General features: G+C 37.0%; 1 protein-coding gene across 2 annotated transcripts; it reads left to right on the plus strand.

The window, feature by feature from the left end:
* The first annotated feature begins 4,179 nt into the window (after positions 1-4,179).
* On the plus strand, positions 4,180-23,463 carry LOC121422778 (crossover junction endonuclease EME1-like). 2 transcript variants are annotated; one of them, XM_041617964.1, is made up of 13 exons: positions 4,180-4,370; positions 7,259-7,409; positions 11,755-12,653; positions 13,251-13,346; positions 14,283-14,330; positions 14,743-14,916; positions 16,595-16,687; positions 18,158-18,279; positions 19,161-19,299; positions 19,699-19,814; positions 20,632-20,821; positions 21,810-21,866; positions 22,830-23,463. In XM_041617964.1, exons 1-13 carry the CDS (start codon positions 4,248-4,250, stop codon positions 22,935-22,937), a joined length of 2,316 nt encoding a protein of 771 aa, XP_041473898.1. In that variant the 5' UTR covers positions 4,180-4,247; the 3' UTR covers positions 22,938-23,463. The 2 variants fall into 2 exon arrangements, with proteins under 2 accessions (XP_041473898.1, XP_041473899.1); XM_041617965.1 differs by lacking the exon at positions 4,180-4,370 and adding an exon at positions 4,420-4,480 and having other exon boundaries at positions 22,830-23,462.
* Positions 23,464-23,886: the final 423 nt, after the last annotated feature.

Below are 23,886 nucleotides of genomic sequence, written 5' to 3' on the forward strand. Positions count from 1 at the left end.
TTTCGGAATTACGAACCTTCGGAATTAAGAAGTGTAACCAAATATTGTATATTTCATGTAATAAAAATAGTTAGTGACATCATCGATTTTCATGTCTCGATAATTGCTTTGTAAAAAACAAGCAAATATTTTTAATATAGGCCTAGTGTCAAACATTTTTTTTTACTTATTTACACCCAATTTTAATGGAAATTTTGCGTAACCACTCTGTTTGATTTTCCCTTCTTTGTCAAATCGACTGTTTGTCGGAGTGGAATTCCCTTTAAATTATTGGATGCCAAAAATACGACTGTCTCCCATCCGAAAGAGTCCCGTGACAAATTGCGTGAACACTAAAAATGCAGTATTTAGCAAAAGGATTCAATCTCAGACATCTTGTTCGATAAGAGATGTCCATGTCGATGATAGGAAGCAGTCAAGTAAGGTATTTATAGAAATGAGTCGCGAAAACGCACAAGAGGCGTATTCTCACGAGAACATGGATTTTGGAGCGATTTCTTTAAACAAAGGCATCAGGAACAAACAAAAATGAATGTAGTAAACGAAAAAGTTAATGTAGAAAGCGGAAACAGATTCGTGTAGTTAAAGGGCGTTTACAGGCCTATAATCAAACTAGTATATGGCGCATATCGCCAGAAACATACAGTGTAAATAAATCGGGCACCCACAAGTCGGTATCTGCCAATATGTGACGATAACTTATAATCCTATATAAGTACATACCACCTGTGGTGTATTGTCGTACTGTATTGTGGATTCGAATGCTACGGTGCTGAGAATCCATCGTTGAAGTTGTGGTAAAAAAAAGCAAACATATATATAATATTTACATATTTACATACAAATGCAGACTAACATAGTCTGACATGTTGCACGTACCTCACTCTTGAATATATTTGCTGAGGTGCTGTCTACGACGTCCTGACGTAGGGAATTCCATAACCTGGCAGTGGCAGGAAAGAAGGAATTTTTGTAACATTCCGTATTTGCAAATGGAATCATGAGTTTTTGAGAATGACCTCGGGATTTGAATGATGAGTGTTTCAGTTGTTGCTGGACGTCTACAAGATTATTAATGATGCGATACATTAGTAGAGTCTTGGCTTGGGCCCAACGCTCTTGAAGGGTTTGCCACTGTAGTTTTTATATTTAGGTGATCACATCATGTCGCATATTCTTGTTTATTTTGCGAGGCAAAATAATATTCACTCTTAACTTTCTCCTTTGTCTTATTCTTTTTATCATCAGTCGTGTAATGTAGGTCTGAACACAAGACTATAAATTTATAAATTATGTATTCAATGAAAGCCCTAGAGAATTTTTGTTTTGTAGTAATCTTTATCATACATTCAAATAAAATTCATACATACATAATAAAGAAAATATCAAACAAAATGATAATTGTAGCTGTGAATAAACAAATCAATTTAGACTGTAATAAACATAGCAGACAATTTGAATCAGAACAGAAACATAATCCGAAATCATGCAAAAAAAAAGACATAACGTAACAGCTACGCTAACTGAAAGAATGAATGTATAATGAAAGAATGTATGAGTGAGAATGAAAATAGTATTCAAGTATCGATCATGATCCGGTTCGTTAATTTCACCGTGCGCGGTTGGCGCGTTTCCGTTTTACACCCTGGCGAAGGCATTTTCCGGAAAAGTAGCTAAAAAGCGACTAGTGAAGAGTCTACGTCTACGTTTGTTTACATTATCAGCTGGGCGCGCGATCCAAAGTCCGCACCGAAGTTATCCGCAGAACATACCGTACTGTCTTGCAAATTTTGCAGCTGCATGAGCTTATACTTTCCAGGTTTGATCATTTGCCTTGCCGACTTGCTGATGTCTGTCTTTCTCTCTATCTATCTATATATCTATCTCTCAAATTCTATCTCTATCTATCTATCTATGTAACTGCAGTATCTATCTATCTAATAATCTTCTCTGTCTCTCTCATTCTTTATCTAACATCTATCTATCTCAAATCTCTCTATCCATCCGTCTGTCTTTCTCTATTTCTCTCTCTCTACCTACCTATGTAACTACAGTATCTATCTGTTAATTTGTCGCTCTTCTCTCTCATTCTTGATCTATCTGACATCTATCTATCTCTCAAATTCTTTATCTCTCTATCCATCTGTCTGTTTTTCTCTATTTCTCTCTATCTATTTATCTATTTTTTAACTAGAGTATCTATCTGTTAATTTGTTAATAATCTTCTCTGTCTCTCTCATTCTTTAATTATCTATTTAATATCTCTCTCTATCTATCTATCCATCTGTCTGTCTTTCTCTTATTCTCTCTATTTATCTATCTATTTTTTCAACTTATCTATCTGTTAATTTGTTAATATTCTTTGTCTCTCTCCCTCTTTATCTATCTAACATATCTATCTCTATATCTATCCATCTGTCTGTCTTTCTCTACTTCTCTCTATCTATATATCTATCTACCTATGTATCTATCTATCTATCTGTTAATTTGTCTATCTTCTCATTTTCTCTCTCATTCTTTATCTTTCTATCTATCTAACAGTATCTCAAATTCTCTATCTCTCTCCCTCTCTAGCATTTTCTCTCTCTCTCTCTTTATCCGTCCATATTTCTATCTACAACATCTCTCTCTCTCTCTCTCTCTTTCTATCTATCTATCTATCCACCTCTCTCTCTCTCTCTCTATTTCTATCTATCTCTGTCTATCTTGTCTCTATTTGCAGTCTTCTGTCTATCTTTCGGCAGCTTCTAAGTGTATCAATCCATCAAACTTCAATTTGTCTTTCCTTTATAAGTATCTATTTGTTTTGATTTTGTCTGTCATTCTATTCATTTAGTTAATAATTTATTTTTATAAAAAAAAATAAACAACGCGACTGCAAAAGCATGTTCGGATTTCACTCCTGACTGCCGCTCTCTCTGTACATGAAGTGCCGAGGAACTCTGTGCTCTGATCAAATTGCATGCGGTGGTGGACTCGCCTGTGTCGCACGCTGCATGCAACCATCGGCGTGTGTAGATTCTTCACTAGTCGCTTTTTGGCTACTTTTCCGGAAAATGCCTTCGCCAGGGTGTAAAACGGAAACGCGTACCCGGTTGGTACTGTTTCCATCGATTATTTGCATGTTGCTATGTCGGACTAGTATCATTGTTTCTGAAATGATATTTATATCATATATATCTCACTTACAAAGTAATAAGATATCATTGACTCATTCAATAAGAATTAGATAATCAAATAAGATAACAAAAAAGTGATGGCCCAGCTGAAAATTGAATTACATCCAGGTTACCATAGCAACAACATGTCTCGGAGCATTATTTTTGCATATTAACCTGCATGCAATATGAAGTGAAGGTCTCGTATGGAACGGGAAATTAATCAAACATGACCATATGTGGTGGTAGGGAAGTGTGTTATCATAGACAGGGACATCATGGATCGCTAGACGAAAAAAGAAAAAAAAAACATTGCTCGCACATCGTCATCAAATGGCACATCGGTATGCCGATCATCTTCGGAATAAAATAATAAAGGTGCATATAACGGAAGTAAAATCAAATTAACATAATAATTAAAATTGACAAATTTATAGAATCCCTTGATGATATAAGCATCGTAATTAACGGCAATTACATTCAAGTGCTTTCTCTCCAAATGCTCTTGAATTATTCATTTATGTTTATTTTCTTGGCCCCGGGGTGGGGGGGGGGGCTTTTTGAACCAAAATTATGGTTTTAGCCAAAACTCTTGGTGGGGTAATCGTATCGCCTATGATATCTTGACGTGCAGTTTTTCCATCAGAGCAATTGTCGCGGGAGAAAATGTCAAAGAACCACCCGGGGGAACCACCATTTCCCCGTGAGCCCGTGGGTAGGGGGGTCCTTAGTGCTACGTTTCTCGCCAACCCTTTCACCAAATATGGAATGCCATGAGTGCCGGAAATATTCCCAAAATACACAAATTTGTCAAACACGATAGCTTTGCCGTGGAATGAAAATTGAAAACAAGAAAGTAGTAGATTAAATGGAAAAAACTAAAAATTATTTGAAAAATTACACTATAATCATTATTTGACGGTATTGATGATTTGAATTCCACTTCTACGAAAAAATCCCCCCATAATATTATGTCGAACAAAATTCAGACGATAGTATACATCCCAAATGGCTTACCGTATATAGGAGCGCGCTTTTTGTCAACTTTCCAAAAACTTTCCCCTCGGACTTTTCAAAACAAAGAGAAGAATGGATTCTTTGGTCCAGCAGGTTTTGATTGTTTGCCCACATGTATCAGCTGATGATGCACGGAGAGATCTACTTTATACAAAAGACCCTCAAGATACAATCAACAGAATATTTGACGGGAACGTAAGTATTTATCATGGCGGGCCATGAAGCTGAAGGGCCAATGGCATACATGATGATTGATGGACAGACTGCTTCTCCGAGAGTCCGAGTTCTCAGTCTCACCACCGCCGGTCCGCCCGGGCTCGAACAGGCGCGGCTCGGGCGCGTGCTAGCTCAGCTCAGCCGCCTTCACGTCCGACGTCAGCCGGCCTCGGGAGCAATCTCGAGTCTTGTCCAGAAAAAATCAGTCTATTTCTGTCAAGGCTCTGTCACATCAGTGTCATCATTCTGTGCAGTGCAACTCTGCAAGCCTTGCGTTAGACAGCTGGCGCATGCCGTCTGTTTCGAGGAGTTTTTTAATTTAACATTTTTTTTTTTCTCGTACACAGACGGCTTGCTATCGTGCAGCCACCATTAGGGGACTTGCAATGCAAAATCCCCCCGTCGGGGCTCTTCAATTTTTGTCTTTAAGTTTAATGAATAAAAATTTTGAAAATTAATGTGACCAAAATGCAAATTTATATTCCCTCTTGGCATTAATTGCCAACAAACTGAGAAAAATGAAGTTAAAAGGAACAAAAACAGTGACTTACCTCGGCTGTCGCGCAAATTCACTTCCCCGTTTTATCCGATCTTAAGTACATAAACATATGGCCATTGAGTCCCCTGTACAGATCGCGCTAGAACTTCGGTCTCTGTATTTGGTGAGTGAAGCCAGCGAAGTTCAGCTGAACAACCAACAAAACAGAGACCGAAGCTTTTGGTCTAGCCTTGCATGTAACTATTTTTGCAACCGCACGTTGCGATCGCCCGGATCTCACATGCCACGCAGTTGGCGAGCAGCAAGATTCACCCTCCAGAGATACCATCAGATGGACAGCGTCTCTGCCATGATCCACCAACTTAAATGGGAGAGCCTGGAGAGGAGGAGAAATGCTGCAAGCCTCTACCTCATGTACAAAATTCAACACAGGATGGTAGCAATCAATGCAGACCACTACACAGCTCCTATGATAGCCAGCAATACTCGGCATTATCATCCAAAGAAGTTGTTGGCTATTCCATGCCGCACCCAACTATACCAGAACTCCTATTTTCCCAGGACAGTGACTGCATGGAATGCGCTTCCCAAAACCATCCTTGATGCTCCTTCATTGGAGGCCTTCAGGGGGGCGCTTCCAACCAACATCTAAACCAAGGAATAGTTTTTTACTTGCACAAACAGCACAATGTTTTATAAGCACCAACAAGTATGCACTGCAGATGAGCACCCAAGATATTTCCTCAGCACTACATCCTGACTTATGGATCCTGCTGAGTATCGTCGTAGAAGTAGAAGTTGCCCGCAAACGCGCACGCAAGTCAGATTTGCACGCAGAAAAGTTTTTGAAAATGCTCAAAATTTTGTTGTGGGTAGCCAGGGCAGGAGGCTCGGAGTAAAAATTATTCACTAACGTGTGCTTACTCTCCACCTTTCCACGGAGTCGGGGATTGTGTCCCATCCATGTCTGTGTACCGCTGAAAAAAAATGAAATTTTCGCCCCCCAGATTTCTACTTTCCTTCTAGATCTAGATCTAATTCTAAGTAAAAAAGATCTAGGGCCTAGGCCTAGATCTAGTAAAGCCAGGAGGCTTCTAGAGAGTAAAAATCATTTACTGATGTACAGTATGCTTACTCTCAAAGAAGCCAGGTATTCCTACCTATTCATCTGCATGCAAGGCCCCAAAACCTGAGACACTAACATTGACGAGTGGATTCCATGCGCGACCAAAAAAACATGTAAAAAGGATGTCTTTTTCAAGATAGGGAACACAAAAATAATGAAAAAAGGGTATCTATTTCACTGGGAAAGTTACGTGTTTAGGGTCAAATTTGCGGGGATGATAAAAAAATTGAAATGTTTTATTAAGGATGTCCTTTTTGCCCCAACACTTCATGTTTAGAGTCTGATTTGCGCGAGGTGTAGAAGGTGGGGTCGTACCAAATGATGTGTATAAAGGTAAAACCGACAACCGAAGGACCCGTGACATAATAAAATATTCCTATACTTTTAATAGGGGTTCATTTCAGGGAATCAAGAGTATTGTTTGTTTCCAATACTTGTTAAGGGTAGGGTTTCACACGCCAATACTTGTTAAGGGGTGCATTTTCAGAATATGGAAATTATGTGTTTAGGGTGCTTTTCGAGACCCCATGGTCGCGCATGGTATCTACTCGTCAATGGAATTGGCCCCCTCGGGGTGAGAAGAAGCAGCAGCTTAAATCAGAGCCGGGATGATTATACAAAACTGTTGCGCATTGTATACTCTGGAAACAGCACTAGTTATTATTTGCGTCCCAGAAAAATGGAAACCGGTGTACCCTGGTCTTTTTTCCTCAAAGAAAAATAAATAATGATATGTAATTCAATTTTTCCTCTATTTTGATACCTAACATGAGATGAACACCTCACACATTAATGAGCAAGACAAGTTTAAAAATTTAATGTCAAAACTAGATTGCGCAGAAAAATTTGACAATGTTGGTCCCAGATACAACGACCGTGCTTATCAGACGATTGGCTCATCAGCATTTCTTTGTATACTTTGTTAAGATTCCAGCACTGATTCCTTAAATGAGAGTGGATTCAGATTCACATGCGAGTTTCTGCACAAATCGTTCCTGATATGCCTCAATATTTATTGTTTGTAATCTGCCATTTTTGAACGATTTCCTTTGCTGTTCGTTTCATATTAAAGATTTGATTCCACTCTTGCCATGAGTATCAAATTTATAGTAAAAACATCTTTGATAATTGTGAAATCTATCTCTGAAAACGGGTTTCCTTTTTTTTGTGGGATGCACTGTATAAATCAACCTATTATGATTAGCCTATTATCATTAATATCTTTATTTGTTTTCTTATTAGTTTCTGATAGGTATTCCTGCTGATGAGCCTGCTGAAAAAAGCTCAAGAATGCCACTGGGTAACCACCCTCCAAAAAAATCTGCACCACCATCCTCGGCCGGATGCATGCCTCACAAAGAGAGGAACAACTTCAACATAGTCCACAATGCATGTAAGTTTGAATTTGTATGAACAGTCCAATCAGGTCTTTCAGCTTCAATTTGCAGTTTCAGTTTATTTCCATTTTGAAAAAAAAAAATAACATATATATACATTTCTAAAAAAAGAATTAGCATGATTAGAAATACTTGAATTATAAATAGGATCATGATTTTTGCCTCGCCTGCATAGTTGAGTGAGACTATAGGAGCCGTTTTTCTGACGGCAGTGGTGTCGTCAGAATCTTAATCAAGGTTAAGGTTTTTAGGGTTATCATAACTTAGTAAGTACATAGACCTAGTTCATGAAACTTACTGAACATTCTGCCCGAGTTTCAGGGAACATGACCAAGGTCAATGGTTATGTAGGGTCAATGAACTTAGACCATGTTGGGGGAATCAGTATCTAAATCCTAAGGAAAAGTTTTTTAAATGTCTTCATAAATTAAGAGTTTACGGGTCTATTTCATGAAACTTACACTTACACATAAGGGTGACGGTGCATCACTGAACATCCTGTGCAAGTTTCAGGTCACATGGCCAAGGTCAAAGGTTATTTAAGGTCAATGAACTCTGGCCTTGTTGGGGTATTTGTTGAATTTTCATCATAACTTAAAAAGTTTATGGATTTAGTTCATGAAACATAGACATAAGGGTAATCAAGTATGAATGATTGTTTTCCACAAGTCTTAGGTCATGTGATCAAGGTCAAAGGTCATTGTTGGTCAATGGACATATTATTTTGTTATTGTAAATCAGGCCTCTACAAAAAATTTTTTCGTCACTTGCCCTGTCAGGCAAGTGATGAAAAAATGTGCTTGCCCGATAGAAAAAACTGCATGCCCTATTTGTTTTATATTTTTTAGTCTCGCCCACCAGAGGTGAAGGCGAGACTTAGGAATCCAAATGTCGTCCGTCCGTCACAAACCTAATGACACATAACTCTATAACCTTGAGTCGCTTGTCACCCAAACTTGGATGGTAGATGGACTTGGGGGACCTGCATGTTAGGCTGCAGTCGGAGGTCACTTGGTAAGGTCAAAGGTCATTTTCAGGTCAACGTTAAAGACCCTGACCGGTGTAAAAACAATCATATATTAAAAGAAAGGCAACGATTCATACAATACCTGCAAATATACTAAAAATATTCTATACATCTCCTTCCATTTTTAGAAATATTAGATAAAAATCAAAGAAACTGCTCCTCCAAAGTACGCTTCGATTGAGCACCCCACGTCGCCTGGAAAGGATGACGTCATGTTGTGTCTGGAGGGTTCCATAGGTTTGTGTACAAAAGCATTGGGTATTTTCTTCCATTTCTATATTATGAATCCAATTTTTTTTTCGTTTTCAGATGAAAATGGCACTCACAATTATTCACTGTTGAAATTGATGGAAACCTACAACTATTCACTGCCTTTTTTGTGACTTCTTTGTTTGGCTCTTATTGGGCCTAAATTGCTATGTCAGGAAAAGTTGTGATACATAATCTGAATGCAGATAGATTTGAAATCTACGCCAAATAAGCAGGAAATAAAATATGGCAAAAACTAGTTCAAAACTGTAGATTTCATAATTTAAGCATGTAGGAAAAAATATATGTGATATCACTCTGTGATGGAAGTGAAGAAAATGAAATGCGTAATCTGGAAAGCAAAAAATAACCCAGTTTTTCTGTGTACAAACCTATGGAATCGCGACGCTTCTTACACAACGTGACGTCACGGTCTCGAGGCATTTGAAAAGCACAATAAAGCCTATTTTCTAAGCCGGTTTCGAAGCCCGATAATTGGAATATTCTTAAGCAAAATACTCAGCTGGGAAGGGTGAAAATGAATAAAGCTCACAATGCTGTATTCAGTAGCTTATAAGCTTTCGATTGGTATATAATTTGTCAATTTCATTTTTGGGTCCGGTCTGGGTCTTTAAAGTTTACATGCAAGACTCTCTTATGACACCTAACTCCGCAACCTTAGGTCACTTTTCAACCAAACTTGGATGGTAGATAGACTTAGGCGACCTGCATGGTATGCTGAGGTCACATGGTAAGGTCAAAAGTCATTTTCAGGTCAATGTTAAAGTTTACATACATGGTGAGGTCAAAGGTCATTTTCAAGTCAATGTGAAAGTTTACATGCAAGACTCTCTTATGACACCTAACTCCGCAACCATAGGTCACTTTTCAACCAAACTTGGATGGCAGATGGACTTGGGGGACCTGCATTATGCTGTAATCGGAGGTCACATGGTTAGGTCAAAGGTCATTTTCAGGTCAATGTTAAAGTTTACATGCAAGACTCTCTTATGACACCTAACTCCGCAACCATAGGTCACTTTTCAACCAAACTTGGTTGGTAGATAGACTTAGGCGACCTGCATGGTATGCTGCAGTGGGAGGTCACATGGTAAGGTCAAAGGTTATTTTCAGGTCAACATTAAAGTTTACGTGCAAGGCTCTTATGACAAGTGTTATTCCTTCCCAGTCATTTCACAATGAAGTTTCGATACAATTCTGTTGCGTGCCCTCGCAAATCACAATATTTCTGATTATTTTCATAAGTGGGTGAGACACAAAATCGCTTTTGCCTTGTTTTTATTATGACGGCACTACTCTTTTTTTTAAAGGTCATACAGAATAACAACAATTGAGAATCATGTACAGTATAAAAGAACACACATTTAAAAGTTTATTGTCAGCAATGTAGGCCTGAGTCATTACATTTATTTTGATTTTTTTTTCGCTGTTTATAAACAGGGCTAAATTTAAGGTTTTTAAAAACAACATCACCAAACGTTGCTAAAATTTCATATTTTGCATCTTTAAATCCATGAAATGGTTTTCTGTTTGCCATATTTCCTTAAGAATTCTTTTGATTTAGTTGGAAACTATAAAGAAAGCCAGTGAAAAATATTCAGCTCTTTATTGACTCTGAAAAAGATTGTTTTATGATGTTAAAAAAAAGTCAAGAGTGGAGTGTTTAAAATTTCACATTATGCATCTTTGAATCCATGAAATGGTAATTTATTTTCCATATTTCCTAAAAAAAAATATTTTAATTAGTTGTAAACTATCAAGGAAATTAAGAATATTCTCTTGTCTTTTCCTCATTTACACTCGGTCAATATTTTTTTATTGTAATCCCGCATGTAGACTTTCATGGGGTTTTTTTCATGGTGTTGCAGCATTGATCGTATCGTTTGATCGTTCTGATCGTTTTACACTTGGTCAACACCATGAAAGTCTACATGTGTGACCTCAATAATAAAAAACATTTAACCAGTGTAACATCATCATAAATCAGAGTAAACAAAGAGAGTCAAGAAAGAGCTGAACATTCTTCATTTTTTCAGTAGTTTCCAACTAAATCAAAACAATTTCAAGGTAATATGAAAAATAGATGGCCATTTCACGGATTTTTGCAAAATGTGAAATTTTAGCCACTTTTGGTGTTTCTTTTTTTTTTTTTTTTGGTGTGCATTTGCAAATTGCTCAAGTAGCGCATGAGCAGTCATTGCACACATACATGTAGAACGTAAGATGCGATGGCACGGTTTTTCAAACGAGGTACCTGGCGATAAATCATTGGTAATTGGCGCTGATTTTACATCAGTTTCCACTGTTTTTTTAACTGGTTTGACTTAATCTGAGAGATAGTTTTGATTATCCAAAAGATATTGAAATTTAGAGGTTCTACTGATATTTTATTTCCAAAACAACTACTTGCCTGATCGGGCAGTTGACTTTGAGAAATGCTTGCCCACACATCATTTTCACTTGCCCCGGGCAAGCGGGTTTGTCGCATCCTGATTGAATGTTTTCTTTTGTGAGTGATTAATAGTTGCTTTCAAAATCAGCACTGCTGCTATATGGAATCTTGTAATGCAGGCGAGACTGTCAGAGGCATTCCACATGTTACATATTAAAATAAATCATTGTTTCGATAGAGAACTAACAAATTACATATATGAGGAACTTATTAAAAGCAGAGCTTGTATTGCTTAGCCCCTCTTTTTAAAGGATGGTTGCTACTTGCATGATGGTATCTCTCTCTAGAAAAATTGTGTTTTGAAAACCTCATTCAAAATCTTCCCCTTGAAATCAGATTAACAACAAACTTCAACAGACACAAGTCTGTGTTGAAAAAAACCTACCTTTTAAAAAAACACATGAATTCGCTCTATTGAAAATCAAACTTTTAAAGTCTATATGCACAGAGAGTATGGTATTATGCATGTCCGAGAACTGAATGTTCATTGTTAATTGAACATTGTATCATAACATAGAATGTTATAAAACAAAATATCATTTTAGGAATGTTTCACTTAATGTATTCACTCCTACTTCACATTGCATCTCAGTGTTTCGTACATCAGAGCATGCCTTGCCCTCCGATGGAGACCACCAGCAAGGAAAAATGACTGACCAAAATTCACAGAGGTACAATGATGGGACCAGTGCCATCCCTGTCATAAGCTCTGATTGCCATGGTAACAGTGATGACAACAGTGATGACAATGATGAGGAGCTCCCTTCCATCTTTGCATCTCGCAGACTACATGGAACATCAAGAGAGGACACTAGGGTAGCATTTAACTTTCCCAAGGAAGCTAGTTTCTTACCAGGAAACAGGGAAGGGGAGACGCATGGTGTGTCCCAAGGATTAGCACATGGTAACTCCTGCGCCAATAGGACAAAGTCTTCAAGGGTTTGCCACATTGACATATCCAGTAGCGACAGTGACAGTGATGAAAAACATCAGAAGATAGGTTGCCTAGGTAAGCAGACAAACCAAGGCAGGATGAATGGAGCAATGACTGTTCATATAGACTCAGAATCGTCATCGGATGAGGACGACGTCATCCAACTGGGTTTGCTTCAAAGACTAGAGGAGCAAAGGAAGAAATTCAAGGCAGCTCCGAGCAGCAGTCAGGAATCGTCTCAAACTTCAACGATATCTTCCTCCAAAAAAACCTCTGGTGTGGATAGGAAGATTCATGAAAAGGTGAAAGATGCCATCTTGGGACGTGGACAACTGCACCAAGCTGACCACGCTCTGAGTGATAGTGACATTGAGCCTGAATCCATAGAAATGACTGATCAAACATCATCTCATTATGACACATCATCCATGCCATACACCACCGAGACAGATTCCCAAACCTTGACATCACAGGAGAGCAGTTCATCTTTGTCATCGGGTCATCTAAAAACAAAGAGAACGCCAGAAGAAATACAGGCCGCCAAGTTGAGAGCATTGGTATGTACTTATTTCATTTTCTTGGCGTGAAGTCTCTTCAATGTAATCGGGAATTCCCTACTGACCCCCTTTATTGGTCAAACTTGTTCAGTGAGGTTTTAATGTCCCCATGAAATGATTATTTGGGATTTGCAAAACTATGAATGAGGGATTGGAAACAAGATTTTATTATAGACATAGGGACCAAAGTACATACATATGGTAAAAAATATTCCCTCTTTTTATTTTTTAATATATGTTATAACCACTACAAAGTTGCAGATAAAGGTCTTTATAGCCCTCATAATGATTTTCTTCATGATTCCCCCAATTGTTTTTAATCTTTGTAGGTTTTGTTTATATGAAAAACAATGAAAATTTCAACAACAAAAAATTATCACATAATCTTGAACAAATTCACATTAATTAACTATTCTTTTTTTTTAATGGGGGGGGTGGTTCTCCACTAAAAATTAACTTGTTTCTGGGTGCCATGATTGTTATTTTGAGATGATGAAGGTATGTCTAACAGAATCATAAGCAGTAGAAGTTACATTTTTACACTACGTCTATTTAACTATAATCTTTTTGAAATCTACTGCTTTGACTTTAATACAGGAGAAGAAGAAAGAGAAGGAGAGACAGAGGCAAGAGAGGTTGAGACTTCAAGAAGCAAAGAAACAACAAAAACAAAGGGAGGCTGATCAAAGAAAGGTAATTAAATCTCAAGAATCATGTTCTTTCAGCACCAAATGGTCCACTTCCAGTATTTGCTCTTTGAAATATTGCATCTCACTTATTATCGTTATTTCTGTGTTTATAATTAATTAAAAAGTTTAATATTTAATTCAATCAAGGAAGTATGTAAAATTGTGATGTCCAGTTCCTGAAATCTGTACATGTAGTTCCATGTTAAAGTGAATTCCGTTTAAAGTGAATCAAAGAGAATTCCGTTTATCTATTTCTTAAATAAAGCAGATCTTATGTGTTCAACCCCGACTCCTCTCCTAACGCTTTAGTAAAGGGTCAATAATATGAATTAGACTCAATCGTCATTATTTCATATGTTGATTCCCTATGAAAATTTGAATTAGTGAATTTTTAGACATCTAGTAGGCCTATCCTCTGTCTTTTGTTTCAAAAGTTTTGTTTAAAAAGGACAATACAAACAGTTATCTTGAAATGAAGTATTTTGATATCAGAAAGCTACATTCACAGCTGCAATCCTAGAATGTGATGCAGGTTCTGAGCAAAAAAAAGAAACAGGACAAGATTAATGCAAATCATTAGAGCCTTAATATACATTTGAATGGACAATTATATTTACTCTTTCTGATTCTCAAAGTAATTTTAGCCTTTGCATTCTGTAAGCTGAGATTTTAGTGTAAGTTATCGCGTGATGATGATCAGCAGCGCAGAGGCATGACATCATATGCTATTGATAACACAATCAGCATCGTTCCTCTGAAACCAAGTCATTGTTGGAGCTCGCTTCAGCAGCCTTTTCACGCTCTCAACACCGACACCAAACTTGAAATCAACCACTGTTATTTTGATCGGGCACCCTATCAAAGTCCATGTTCCTGTAAAGTACGTTCATGAAACATGGCTTTAATTCATCTCATCCAAATGTACTTTCTCATCGTACAGACACTAAGAGATGCCAAACGGGCAGAGAAACCAGGAGAATGTTTGAAGGTAAGAGAAGGAAGCTAAGAGATGAAAATAAACATTGACTCTTTATAGTGATTTCTGTAGCTCGTGAAACAAAGCTTTATCTCGACCTACACAAGAAAAAACAATCTAGGTAGTGTTATAAATACCTTGCTTTTATAAATTACTATTGAATTTGAACTAAGACAGTAATTTAGAATGAATAGAAACAAGTGATTCTTTTCCTTGGAATTGATATTAAATTTTACAAAAGGGGGTATTTGTTTGAATTTGATTTTGTATAATTTTTATTTCGAAATGAGGGGAAACGGAGCACATGTCAAATTTTCTGCAAGCGAGGGAAGGTAATGGCGAAATCAACCATAGATGCCCCATCTTAATTTTCCCACTCACCCCTGATGAATTTATTGAAGGTTATTCTTATTTTCCCATTCAGTACATGACAGTTGTTCTGGACAACCATGTGATAGAGGATCCTTGCGGGGCGCAGATCTTGGCTAAGCTTCAGACTCTGGGATGTAAGTACGTCATTGAGGCTCAATCTATCCCATCATGCATCAGGTGGAAGAGAACCGTCCTGGAAACCAATCTTCTCGGAGAGGACATTCAGGTAATAATAGTATAATAATATTAATATGCAACATTTATGTAGTGCTTAATCCGATGTTTCTAAGCACTGCATACTATTACCCTGGCTTTAGCATTGTAACAGTGATCAAACGCTCAAGCATTCAAGGAGTTTCTTCCTACTAGGTACCCCCATTTATTCCATCTGGATGGATAGTGGCAAATTATGTAGATTTACACCTTGCCAAGGAACACGAGTGCTGCAGTGGGATTTAAACCTCGGACACTTCTCCACTGAGCCGCATTTCATCTACGAATGTAGAGGTGATGGATGGAATACATATTAAAAACATAAATTAATAATACCGGGTATTCAGTCCTTGTGTAGTGCATCTCATTTACCATTTAATGTCATTTGTAAAAGGACCTTGATATTATAACCCTGGCGGCTTTATACCTGCCAAGGCTTTCACAGTGCACAAGCATTGCAAGGAATGAATTCCTACCGGTACCCATTTACCTCACCTGGGTTGAGTGCAGCACAATGTGGATAAATTTCTTGCAGAAGGAAACTTCGCCATGGCTGGGATTTTAACCCATGGCCATCTGTTCCAACATCTGGAGACTAATCCACTAGGACACAGTGCCCTCTCTCACTCTCAGCCAATCTTATTTTATTAAGAAGCTTTATATGTTACCACAGTGTAATCCAAGGTATACTTGAAAGTGCTTGTGTTAGCAGTAGCATACAAGGCACCTTTAGTTTGCCAAGGCGTTAATCCACACTTTGCCAGTCCTTACCAAGGTGCTAGGATGCGAAAAAAAAAGCAGAAAGTCATTATTATTACATGCCAGATTCTATAGTGGCCCTGACTCACATATTCTATTTGTAGTGTCTTAGACCCTTATTACATCTGAAAAATCACTGGCCCAGGATGCAGGTAAGCAATTTCTTAGATGTAAAATAACTCTTGGGCTCATATTTCAATGGGCTGTTTATAAAGCTTTCCATTCAGTTATACATGACGTTACGCATGACTGGGGGCCCTTTCTTCTGCTCAATGAGATTTCCCTGTTTTTGATAGGAGTGCCTTTCCTGCAACCTTTATCAGGTTTTGTACAAAATTTTATTTTCCCTATAGATACTTGTGAACAACGAGAATTTAACCCCATCTAGGCCGGGGGCCTAAACAATTCAAAACCTTTTTACCGCACCACTCTATAAATTTCTACTTTCAAATCGTGCGCATCCTTTGAGACCAAATTTGCAACGCCCGGGTATGTGGTTTCAAAATTACGCAACATTTTGTAAATGCACGTCAGACCAAGAATTGCTCAAAAACATGATTTGTGTACAAAGTCAATGCAAATTTTGTTTGCAACCAAAAATCATAAATGTATGATTATTTTTAGTTTTGCTGGTCTAAATGGATTTATTTTATGCTGTTTATAATCTCAAAAAGAGTACCTGACAAATTTTATTGAAAAAAACAATGAAAAACAGGGTAAAAAAACAAAGGAATACATAAGAAATTGCAAATAACAGTCATCAATAGATTTCAAATAGCCCAGTCCTTTTAGGGTTGATTAAGCCAAGCTTTATATTATCACCATAGATTGATACATGCATAGATTGATTGCCCCTAAAGATTGTGTTTGAGCCCATTCTTAATCTTTTAGTAAATAATCAGTCAAATTTCAATTCTTTTTTTTTCTTTCAGCTTGATTCTCTGACTCGTATTAAGGAGGAACCTGAAGCCATGGTTGTCCTTTGTCCTGCAGAGTTTGTGGAGATGGTCTATTCTTACAAATGTGTGAGTTGATTAATCTTTACTTTAGAGTAACTAAAATAACCATACCACAGAATATTCAAATTTTGTTCACAGCACACAAACAAACCTTGAAGAGGTACCTCAAAATTTTGGGCTACTGACTGCAGCCTTCTTCAGCGATGTGACCTGATTTGATTCGAGTGTTTAATGATCCGGTCCCAATCTTTCAAAGAGTTACGACTGATCCAATCAATCGTAACTCTATGGAAATCCATCAATGTCATTATTTTTCTCCAGGAAACTTACACAATGTTCTTTGTAAACAAAGAGAAGCACAGTGAATCTTCAAGAGAACAATGAATGTTTGAATATTCATCATAGTTAGAAAATATTTTGAACAAACATGCATGATAGAAGTTGACTTTGCTGGCTGTCCGGACGGGACCCAGGTTGTAGACATTTGGAAGCTTGTATCGCCTTTGGTGCTTGTTGAGAGAAGGTTTAAACACTTCATGTTTTCTTTGTGTGTTGTGAACAAAAGTTATGTATTTTGTGATTTTCGACCGACACAGATGAATGTTCATGATTGTAAAAATAATTGTAATTTCTTTTTGATAGTTGTCATGGTATAATTGTGCTTACCAAATTTGATTAGCATTTTTGGTCATAAGAGACAAGCTCTCAACTAAGTTGTGTACAGTCCTATGAAAAAATATGCTACACAAAATAATTTTTGTGTGGCAGTTTTAAAAAAAATGTGGAGCAAAATGTCATGTGATACCATAAAAATTATTCTAAGGTGTTTTTTAAAGAGTACTTATCCACCAAAAAGGCACTAATTTTTCTTGTTTTCCAATATAAAGTACATATATCCATCAGTAGAGGAGCTCAAGACACTTAATTATTTCATTTGCTTTTGGGGTGATGTATTGTAGGATTTGGAATGGCAGGTCACATGTTTAATTTCCTTGTGGAATTAACTTGACACACAAAGAGTTACATTGCATGCTTTGTAATATTCTTTTGTGACACTATTCCTTGATATTTATTCATCTATCTATATATTCATTTATTTTTTCTTTATTTATTAATTATTTATCATTATTCTGTTAATTACATATTCGAACGGCGGTCTCGTGTTCCTTCTACTCCTTTATTAAAACTATTATACTTTACACTTTTGTATTTCTTTGTATCTATGAAAAATAAAGTTCTACTAGTTGATAATACAGCTGGCAGAGTATTATCAGTAGTATTTTTATATATTTTTTGTGACATACTTGATTTTGTTCCTTTCAGTAATGCTTTTGTTTGATTTTTGTGTATGTACATGTATTTTCAGGGCCATGGTGTTTTTTTAGGGTGGTCCTTTTTTAAGCCTTTGTGCTTATGACTGTCCCCTCCCATGCAATGACTCTTATTATTACCATGAAATATTTTTAATTCATTTTGTGTTGTATGTTCAATTGTTGCAACTAAATAAAAAAATCAATATTTTGTTTGTGTTAATAGGAGCAGAGAGGTGAATATACCGTTGGTTCAAGAACACTATGTGATCATGTGAAAGACATGCAGAGACAGCTTGGAGGTATCATGCCCACGTTGGTGGTACAGGGCATGGAGAAATATTTCAGGTAATAACAATGATAGGTTATTTAACTTGAATCAGGTCAATACACCATCTAATGATCATACATGTTGCTTCCAGGATTTAATTTGCTATATGCTAGGTTTTGTCGACATCTCGTTACATTGGTAGTGGTATATTCACTGATGTGATGTCACTACTGCTTATATGCTGGGTGAGCAGGTAGTTTGCTTAATGCACATGCTAGTGTAGATGCATAGGTTTCATGAAGCATATGCTTGCTGTGTTTTTCTATTATGACACAGATTGGTCAGAGCTGCAGCAAGTATTGCAAGCTTACCGTAAAGCCAATGCACAAAGACTCTGATGGCGAATCTACATAGACCATACAATATGACAGGTATTGCCTGGTCTACATGTATGTGTTTAGTAAATAACATGTCAGCTCCCCTTGGGAGCTTCAGGCCCAGAATAGTACTGGTAGCCCCTTTGAGGAAATATATGACTCCATCTGAGAAATGGAATGTTATATTCAGCCTCCAAATAGGCTTTGATCTGTAAAATATAGAGCTGTCTATCTACAAATATTTTTTTCCGAGGTGCACAAAATAAATGGAAAGAATAAGAAAGGTTGAATAAGTGTCATAAAGAACTGATAAGGTATCAAAGAAAAGGTGTAACTTCACTTTACATTTGAAAGTCTGTGTTGGTGTTATATTTCTTTCATTAAAGGGCAAATTACTCCAAAGAGAAAGCTTGCTTACCATGGACTATTCATGTTTTGGGGGGTCTTTAGAAGAAGCTGGTGCGATGATCTCGGGCTGCAAGCTGATCTTGTAAATATTTTGGTGCCAGACCATTTCAAACTTTCCATGTGAACTACTTGTACAACTGTAGTGATTATTATTTATTTGTTGTTGTTGTTAGGTCCAAGAAGAATGTCCATCAAAGACAGTACAGGAGTGCAGTGCTAGGAGTAACAGGTGAAGAGAATGGGAGAGGAAAGAAAAGGAAGAGGAAACCTGAAGACATTGATGTAGTGGTGTCAAGAGTAGATGTTGAGGAGGTCAGTGGTCAAGGGAAAAGGGCAGGGTGCCATTTCTGATGGTCATCGGTCAATTTTGTCTCACCTGCATAGCAGATCGACTCCATAGGCGCCGCTCTTTGGATGGCTGCATCGTCAACATTGGAAATGTCATCTTAACTTAGAAAATATGTGGATCTTGTTCATGAAACTTGGACATGAGGGTAATCAAGTGTCAGTGATTGTTTTGCATGAGATTCAGGTGACATTATAAAGGTCAAAGGTCATTTAAAGCCAATGAACTTTGACCCATGTTGGGGTATCAACGTTAAAATCTTAAACAAGATTAAGTCTTAAATGCTATCATAACTTTGAAGATAAGTGGATCTCCTGCATGAAACTAACCAGTTTATTACCTCTTTCCTATTATTCTCGATCCAGGCTTTGGTTGATTTGCAGTTGAAGCTGACATGCAATATGCGCTTTGTAGAGACCAGCGATCAGATAGCTGACCTGGTGGCCATGTTTACCAAAGCTGTGGCTGAAACACCTTTTAAGTGAGTGAGCTCAATAATTAGTGGAAACATTTACTGTTACCTTGGCTTGCCTATTTATTTGATCTTGTGGAGCGTTACAAATAGAATACAGAATTCTCAAATGCATTACACCTTTTACAAGGAGCATTCAATTCGGTAGCCAATGGCTCAACTGTACATGCATGAAGTTTTTTTCAATGCTAGTGTGTAAGTAATGATAATAATAATGTTTTATTTACCCAGGGTAGCCATTTTATTTATGCTCTACTAGTGGGCCCTGCATAACATAATGTTTTATTATTACCCTTTCTAATGCTGAGCGTAAAGTTAGAGGACAGAAGGCTCACAATGTCCTGTTCATGAAGTGGGTGCTTCTATCTCTGAGCCACCATGCCCCGTTAATGATATTATTAATGATTATTCTTCACATTTCTTTCAGCTCCATCTGGGAGTAAAAATCGAACAACCGATGCAGACAATCAGTTTACCAACAATCGACAACCAAACACTACTATCAAAATTACATGACTATAATCTTTGATATTTGACAACAAAGACAAGGTGACAAGTGAATTTTTTTTAATTCATGAAATTGAATATTCAGTGAATTCAAAACAATATAAATCTTTGAAGACACGACAATGAACCAGTGACCGTGAATCATTCAGCTGTGATGTGTGTTGATGGGCATGTCATAGTGACCACTAGTAGGTCAAAATTTGTGTGGTTTCTGATATCCAGGGATCTCAATTCAATCGTTTAAACTCACCTACAATCAAATTCGTTCTCAGCCCAAGCTCTATCATTCACTTGTCTATGTTTCTACACTTTATTGCAGGAGGAAAAGAGATGAGGCTAAGTTTTCCTTCCATGTTCATGTTGACTGGGCCGGTGGGGTCAAGGTGGCCAAGGATGGAAAGGGACTGCTAAAGGTCTGGAGGCAACAGTTTCAACAGTTCAGGAACGTCAGTCCAGAGATAGCAGCGGCCATCGTAGCTCAGTATCCCTCTCCTCAACTTCTGTGGAAGGTACACTCTCTTTCTAAGCTTAAAGATGGATACCATAGTAGCTCAGTATCCCTCTCCTCAACTTCTGTGGAAGGTATACTCTCTTTCTAAGCTTAAAGATGGATACCAGTTGTGGTGACCATTTCCAAATTATTCAGAATAGATTCCAATAAAATAAAAATAAAAAAAATGAAAATCCCTATTTTATTGTTCGAGACATTTTTTTTCCCAATTGATTTTGGGCCTGGCAGCCACTCTGCAATGCCAGGCCAATGACGTGACGTAGCTCTATCCCTTGAATTGTAGAACATTCAACAGGATACCTGCAGCAACTCCCATCTTTAAGCGTCTTTTGGTCTGACGCAGTCAGGATTTGAACTCCCAACCTACTGGTTGTGAGATGGACCAACTGAGCCAACATGCCGGTTTTTGCTCAGAAATGACCACAGAAGTGTTGCATTCATTCATTTATTCATTCAAGCAGGAAGCCTCCCTCAGCCAAACAGACTGTTCTTCCTCAGGGCCGTGAAGATTTTAAAAAATGCAATTAAAAATAACATACGTACTGAAGATCAAGATTTATACTGTAATGGGAAATTATGTACAAACTAACTGATTTTAAGTATAAATGAAAATGTGAACCAAGTACCAAATGATTCAAGAAGAAAATGTGTAATCTCTGAGAAAATAGCAAAATAAACATGGCGTTCCTGCCGTTTGTCTGATCGTTTTCCAAGAAGTTAACTGTCCCACATATATGTCGGGCTTGTTGGCGATCATACTGAAGAATCAGCTAAGATTTAATGATTTCGCAAAGTTATAATGTACCAGATCTTGATCTTTAACAACAGTTAAACCTTGATTTTATGAGGACTTTCAAATGAAATAATCATTTGCTGCCCATACACCCTGTAAAGTTGGTTTACTGTAAATATTAAATTCATTGACCTATTAGTGTTCTCTCTTTTATTTTTTTTAATTTTTTCTTTTATACTTACAATATTTTTAGGCTTATAAGAATTGTCCAACAGAGGATGCTGCTAAAAAGCTTCTCCAAGATATTGTGGTGAGTAATAATGACTGGCACATTAAGGGGGTGGGGTTAGAGGAGATCTAGACCTACTTAATAGCACTAACAATTAGCTGACAGAGGCTCTGTTACAACTGGTAATTTTGCACAAAGCCAAAGGTCTCAACAACTAGGATCAACGTTAGACATCACAGTCAGCTGTGACAGGGCCTCCTGCTCTGTTAGCGCTAACATCATTTCTGTTGGACAGGTACTCTTGTAGATTTTATATTTAAGCCTTGTGTAATGTAACACCAAATTTTTCTTTCAATGTTTTTTAAAGATCAAGTCCACCCTAGAAAAATGCTGACTTGAATGAATAGAGAAAAATCAAACTAGCATCGTGCTGAAAATTTCATCTTAAAAATCGGATGTAAAATAAGAAAGTTATGACATTATAAAGTTTCGCTTATTTTTCACAAAACAGTGATATGCACAACTAGGTGAGTCAGTCGATGATGTCCATCACTCACTATTTCTTTTGATTTTTTTTGTGTGAATTGTTCAATATTTCATTTTTATAGACTTGACAATAAGGACCAACTTGACTGAATCATATAGTATTAATCAATGCTAATTCCACATGGTCAGGGAGGAATTAATTGTTGTATCACTTGACAATGAGGAGAAAATTAGAATTTTTCATATAATAAAATACAAAAGAAATAGTGAGTGGATGATGTCATAGTCTCCTCATTTGCACACCAGCCAGGATGTGCATTTAACTATTTTGTAAAATTAAGCAAAACTTTAAAATGTCATAACTTTCTTATTTTACATCCGATTTTGATGAAATTTTCAGTATTATGCTTGTTTTATTTTTTTTTACTCAGATCAACTTTTTGTTGGGTGGATTAACATGCAGGAGATAATCAACATTTCATACCGTATCAAAATGCTAGTGGTGGAGGTACTAATATGCATTGTACATTTATGATCTGTCCTGTATTTTCCTTTCAGGTGCGTCGTGGAGAGGGCGTCCTAGCAACATCAAGACGAGTAGGACCAGAGCTGTCGAGACGGGTGTATCACCTCTTTACTTCTAACAATGGTGATTTAGTCTTATGATGATGTACAAATATTATAAAACAGATTCAAGGATGTAGCCAATAGTGAGTGGGTATGAAAGTCACATTTGCTTTGATTCTATGGAACCTCTCAGCCGTGCATTTCTTGTGCATCACTGTGCATTTTGTGTGCATCATTTTACCATAGGACGTAAAAACAGATGCCATCTGGAATATGCGTTCTTTCAAAGAAAAGGCTATAGCAAAAATCTTGATGTACTTTGGCGTGCATACTAGATACGCCTGTGATGCCATAATAGAAAATGGGGTGATCTCTTTATCGGTACGATCCTTGAATATTTAGAGAGATTCTCGGGAGGGATTTGAACAACATTTGTACTTAAAGGTCAAGTCCAGAAAAACGTTGATTTGAATAAATAGAGCAAAATCAAACTAGCATAACGCTTAAAATTTCATCCATATCGGATATAAAGTTATGGCATTTTAATGATTCGCTTATTTTTCATCAAAAAGGTGATATGCGCATTTCAGTGTCATGCAAATGAGTAAGTCGATGATTTTTACTTTTCTTTTTCTTTTTTATTGTTTGAATTATACAATGTTTCATTTTTTTGCAGATATGAAAATGAGTACAAAGTTGACTGAACCATATAGTATTAAACAATGCTAATTCAACATGTTCAGGGAGGAATTAAGTGTTGTTTCACTTCAATAACAATGAGGAGAAAATTATATTTCATGTAATAAAATACAAAAGAAATAGTGAGTGGATGATGTCATCAGTCTCCTCATTTGCATACTAATCAGGATGTGCTTATGACTGTTTTGTGAAATTAAGTAAAACTTCAAAATGTCATAACTTTCTTATTTCAAATCCGATTTTGATGAAAGTTTCAGTGTTATGCTTGTTGGATTTTTATCTTCTTATTCAAATCAAGTTTATGTTGGGGTGGACTTTTCCTTTAAAAATCATACTGCCGACCCATTTT

This window comes from Lytechinus variegatus, chromosome 10 (assembly GCF_018143015.1).
Source record: "Lytechinus variegatus isolate NC3 chromosome 10, Lvar_3.0, whole genome shotgun sequence".
Taxonomy (NCBI): Eukaryota; Metazoa; Echinodermata; class Echinoidea; order Temnopleuroida; family Toxopneustidae; genus Lytechinus; species Lytechinus variegatus.

What these genes read in the sequence shown, in the direction of transcription:
- LOC121422778 (XM_041617964.1), top strand. Translation starts at nt 4,248, where the DNA reads ATGGATTCTTTGGTCCAGCAGGTTTTGATTGTTTGCCCACATGTATCA. An exon ending in TGGTCTATTCTTACAAATGT is followed by an intron (nt 16,688 to 18,157) that starts GTGAGTTGATTA and finishes TTGTGTTAATAG; the next exon opens with GAGCAGAGAGGTGAATATAC. An exon ending in CTCCTCAACTTCTGTGGAAG is followed by an intron (nt 20,822 to 21,809) that starts GTACACTCTCTT and finishes CAATATTTTTAG; the next exon opens with GCTTATAAGAATTGTCCAAC.